The sequence below is a fragment of the Micropterus dolomieu genome, linkage group LG19, assembly GCF_021292245.1.
Source record: "Micropterus dolomieu isolate WLL.071019.BEF.003 ecotype Adirondacks linkage group LG19, ASM2129224v1, whole genome shotgun sequence".
NCBI classification, from domain to species: domain Eukaryota; kingdom Metazoa; phylum Chordata; class Actinopteri; order Centrarchiformes; family Centrarchidae; genus Micropterus; species Micropterus dolomieu.
Genome location: NC_060168.1, coordinates 17,258,405 through 17,263,549, shown reverse-complemented (window position 1 = coordinate 17,263,549; position 5,145 = coordinate 17,258,405). Strand labels below are relative to the sequence as shown.

Here is a 5,145-nt window from a genome sequence, read left to right as displayed (position 1 = left end):
TTTTGATACAATCTTGTAATATCTGAGCACTCAAATCACATACAGACTTTTTCATTGGAGACACTTGTCATAGGAAGAAAAGCACAGATTGGACTCATCACATTAAACCTGCAATAATTAATTACATTTTATAATAAAAATATTGATTGTTGCCCCTTTAAATATACTTCAGTTGCAGCAATTAGTGAGATGCAGTGCAGATGTGTGTTTAACTTGTCCAAGTGTTGTGAAAAAGATCCACACAACTCTGCGACCCTAACAGCTGCACTCGAGGCTTTTACACCCATTTTTCCTACTGTGACATGTCAAGTCAAAATGTCTGCTGTGAAAAAGGCCCATTGCACTGAAATGGTAATCTTAAACGTATACAGTATGAGCAAAGTAAATAATTAGCAGTTGCTTCTAAAAGGCAGCACTAAGAGCATGCTGCATAAAAGTGTTAAATAAAAAACAACAAGCTAATGTTTTCAATATTTTTATGGGTCACAGTATAGAAACTGGTAGTGACATCCTAACTTAAAACACTTCATCACTTAGGGACAGCAAATATTCAATATATATTAAGTCTCTGCACAGCAGAGATGGAGACAAACAAGGGAGGAGAAAGAAGAAACTAGACACGTGAGAACAGAGAAGGCACAGATAAACTTCCGATAAACTAAACTGCTCTAATAAATCCACGCAGGTGCAGGTGAGCATTTTCAAGGCTAAGGTTAAGGTGATTGTTTTCTTCCAAATTATTTTTGAATTGAGAGTAAGAGTCTTATAAGGCACTTGAAAATAATTTCCAATACCAAATATTTCAAAATGACATACTGGACATTCATCCATCCGTCCATCGTCAACCGCTTATCCTGCGTACAGGGTCGCGGGGCATACTGGACATATAATGTGTAATATTAAATAATTGCAGCTTGACAGCAAAGGAGAAACTCTTATGAGTTATTATCAGCAGTAACCTTTTGTTAAAAAAAGAAACCTTTTCTTTTATAATTCGTAGGCCGCATACACAACGAGAGTACAGTTCAACAAAGAAACTGTAAAATGTAAATACTGACTATTTTGGCCACAAATATTTGACAAACGTACATAAAAATGGCTGCAGCAGACAGTGTTTTTGAAATCACTTCATTAACAGACTCTCTGTGATGAGAACATGTCTAGCTTAAGTTGGATGAAATGCACAACTGACCACAGTTGAGGATGATTGGTTGTTTTTCTTACTTTAGTGTTAGGCAGTAAATTGCTTGCTCTAAAAACCTATTAATTTGTGTTTCTCCTCTTTATAAAGGTAATTTCATTATAATATGCATTTTCCCACATTTTGGCTCAAAAGCTATAAGAATGCAAACACACTCACTAGAGTTCAGATTTACAACATGACTGACACCACCAATGTCTGAGTATCTGTCCACCCTCTATTAAATAATCACTAATATTGCAAATAGATTCTGTTCAGAACAGAGGTTTATAATCATTAATGTTCTCCAGCTGACGACAGTACTATCATTATACACCTTATTGGACAGGTTTGTTTGCCAGATCGCTCTCCCTCTACCCTCCCTCCTGTGTCACAATGTCTGTTTCACTCTCTGTCTCTGAGTGTTGCTGTAGCTGAGCGGTCAGGAAGGGGTTGAAGAAGAAGTCAAAACCAAACTGCAGGGCGTGCTGTGCCGTGCGCCTCCAGTCGTGCTCAATCTTATACTGCCTGCGGCTGGGCTTGTGGGCGTTGGCGCACGACATGCAGTGAATGGCTTTCATTTCAAACACAGGCCATTTGGAGCCTAACCGACCCTCCAGTATGGTGCTAAACTCCACCAGGCTTCCTGTATTTAAGTGTAAAAGCACAGACTTAAACTCATTACTAGCCTGCAGGACTATGTCCTTAGTCGCGTCCTCGTCCTCTATGATTGTCCCGTTCTTAGTCTTCCTCTCTAGTGGCATGCCCATTGTGACTTCGAATTTGTATCGATCAAAGCGTTTGATGTGGCATTCATGCTTGGCCAGTTTTTTAAGTTTGCAGAGGGGATCTTCTGGAGGAGGAGCCGGGGCAGGCAGAGGCTGGGACTCGGCTGTGACATTTTTCACGTCCTCACACAAAGGATATGGCTCACCATACAGGCACCGCATCCAGTTCCCCATGACTACAGGCAGCAGGTTGATGACCGAATGAGGCCCGTTCTCAATGTCGGTCACTCGGACGTATTTGAAGCGTCCAGTCCAGGTGACGCGATGTCCTTCGAGATGAGAGCAGAGAATCTGGGTTTGGGCCATGTTGGACTCTTTCCAGGCCAGTGGGCCGCAGAGGTTGCTATACTCGGGCCACGTCAGGGTGGAGTTATAAACCTTCATGCCTTCAGACCTGTAGACGTACATCCAGCAGAAGAGCACCACCGCACTGAGCCACACCAGGATGAGCTTGACGATGCTGCTCCGTGACAAAGACCGAAAAACCACAATGGGGTTGAGGCTGAAGCGGGTCCAAAGCCTCAACACTACTGGCACGAAGCAAATTATCAGTGTGACCACCATCTTGGTCACCTCCAGGGCCAGAAACCACTGCAGTAACTGGATGATCAGCATTGCAGCCAGGCCCAGTGAGAGTATTGGAAGAGCGAACAGAAAGAGGAAGTAGCCAACGCAGGTGCGGATGAGTCCTATTGCAGTGGCGTTGTTAAGGAGCACGAAGCAGAGCTCACACCAGGTGAAGCAAACCAGGTAGGGCACGAGGCACAGGTAGGTGCCCTTGAAGCCTCTCAGCTGGGCCATACAGAAGAGGAGATAGAAAAGGTGTCCATATAGCAGACATGGCATCCCCAGGTTAAACGCTACGACGTCCCCGAGAGGCACAGTGATGAACGTCATCCCAAAGGACCTGAGAAACCAGAAGGAGTCTGGCAGGAGGCGTGTGAGGGAGCATGCTCCAGAGAGGACCTCGGTGAGGAGGGCTCTACGAGCGAAGAGCTCAGCAGAGGCATGAAGGCTGAGGAAGGCGGTGACAGTGAAAAAGAGAGCAACAGCAGCCAGCTCTGAGCAGGGGATCCAGGACTTATCAGCAACAGGGAAGGAGAAAACCACAAAGACCACCGAGAGCAGGAAGTACCTGAGAACACAAGCAGACAGATGTATTCGTTTTTCTGGATTTCATTCACCTTTTTTAATGTTACTGTTTATTTTGAGAATAATACCTCACCATTGCTCATTTTCATTTTCTCATATATATATATATATATATATATATATATATATATATATATATATATACATACATACATACATACAATAAAAAAAACTTTGAGTGATTTGAGCCTGTGGGGAAGTTGAGCCACCCCTTGCTTCTCGAGCAACCATAGACAAAATTGGTCATGTGACCACACATTTTTGAAGAGTCATTCATTTTACTCACCCTGTGATGGAGAGAGGCCCATGGAATAAGTGATAAGCACATTTAAGTTAAAAAAATTTTATGTTCAAGGAGTCCTGATTCTTGTGTCTGAACAATTGCAGACAGGTTTGAGAAAATCTTACGCATGTGTTAGTGCTTTAGAAAGTTACAATATGAGGCTATACTGTTAGCATGACATTAATCTTAATTTTGTTAAAATGGCAGGGATGGGGTAATTTGAGCCAAAAGACCTGGGGGAAGCTGAGCCACCTATTTGACGGTAATTTTACAGTGCATTCTTATGCATCACCGAAATGATGTGACATTATGCACTTGAGACCAGAAACCAGATCATGTCATGCTTCTATAAATACAAGACAGACAGGATTCAACTCCAATTGTGGGTTTGGAGTAGTGGGTGAGGTTCAAAAATGGGAAGTCAATTAATCAGGTGGCACGGGACATGACGATCAATAGGATGGCTTTAAAGCGATACATTGATATGAAACAACCAGGAGACATAGCTGCAATGTTTCACTAAGTGCAATTGAATGTTGGGACCTGGCGTTTGAGTTTGCATGATGAAATGACATTGATATCCCCGCCCCCCATGTGGCTCAACTTATCCTCTCCCCATGTGTACCCTCTCCCTGACAGCCGTTTTTGCCTTCAACATCGTGCTAAATGCACGTTTTTACCATTGCAGGTTTCACTGTGATTGTGATTAAAGCCTAGAGTTTTATTTTTGATTTGTCCGATGCAGTTTTCAGCCATGGAATCATCGCTAACCGGGAACCCAGCCACCCCAAAACTCAGCCCCTCATCTCCTCACAAAGAGTTCACTTTGTTTTGGAAAGCCATATTTTGAAAACAGTTTATTTTAGGTCCAAATTGATTATTCCCAGGGATAGACCACATCCTAAAATATATGTACATATTTTAGTTGGAGACATTACTGTCATGTCCTCACTTTAAAGACACCTCAAGTAAAAACTGGCTAAACTCACACCGCTCTCCCCTACTGTTTGCTTCTTAATGCCAGCAATATTAAAACAATTTTTAAAGCTCTGCCTGAACTTTACAAAAACTGCATGATTGTATCTACGTGACAATGGGAAGCTCAAATGTTGTAGTCAAACTAGAAAAACCTGAACAAAACTAAACTTTACATTTGCATAAAAAGAAAACTACAAGTAGTCGACTGAGCATGTAAGAAGTACTTACAGATAAGGCTCCAAGTGTGTCCATCCAAAGTTGGTCTCAGCCTGCTCCAGATCAATACCAGGTTCAAAGTGCGCCAGCAGGTCAGTCAGGGCCCGAAAATTTTCCCATGCTTTTGAATTCTGTAGAAAAAGATGCTTATTAATATACTATGTTATGTACTATATTTTAGTACAGAAATCTAATGCAAAAGAAACAACTTATATTTACCCTTACACAGGTTCAATATCGCCAAAATCAACAAGTGTATTAAAGTGTACATCTTTAATAGGAGCAGTAACTAACCTGAAACACCCGCAGCGTACAGATGACCATGGAAAAGAATGAGAGGTAGAAAACCAGCAGAGGGATGAGAAAGATGAAGAACTCGATCGTGAGGTTGGAGATGATAAAGAAGAAGATGAGTGCGTTAACGTGGTGCGTAGGGATCAGGGCGCTGAGCCACTGCATGCCAGCGCGTGACGCCCAGTCAATGAGGTGCTCCTTGATCTCCAGCAAAGCATACAGAGGGAACTTCAGCAGCTGGCGGGGGGGGGGGG

At 42.6% G+C, this 5,145-nt stretch overlaps 1 protein-coding gene across 2 annotated transcripts in view; it reads right to left on the bottom strand.

Annotated features, from left to right (window-relative positions):
- Window positions 1-459: 459 nt before the first annotated feature.
- The window catches only part of wfs1b (Wolfram syndrome 1b (wolframin)), a 9,485-nt gene continuing 4,799 nt past the window's right edge, over window positions 460-5,145 (bottom strand). For both annotated transcript variants that reach the window (XM_046031518.1, XM_046031517.1), the window contains exons 8-10: window positions 4,892-5,128; window positions 4,610-4,728; window positions 460-3,103 (exon numbers count right to left, since the gene is read on the bottom strand). In XM_046031518.1, the coding sequence (XP_045887474.1) occupies window positions 1,555-3,103; window positions 4,610-4,728; window positions 4,892-5,128 (1,905 nt within the window). In that variant the 3' untranslated portion in view covers window positions 460-1,554. The remainder of the gene's footprint in view (window positions 3,104-4,609; window positions 4,729-4,891; window positions 5,129-5,145) is intronic.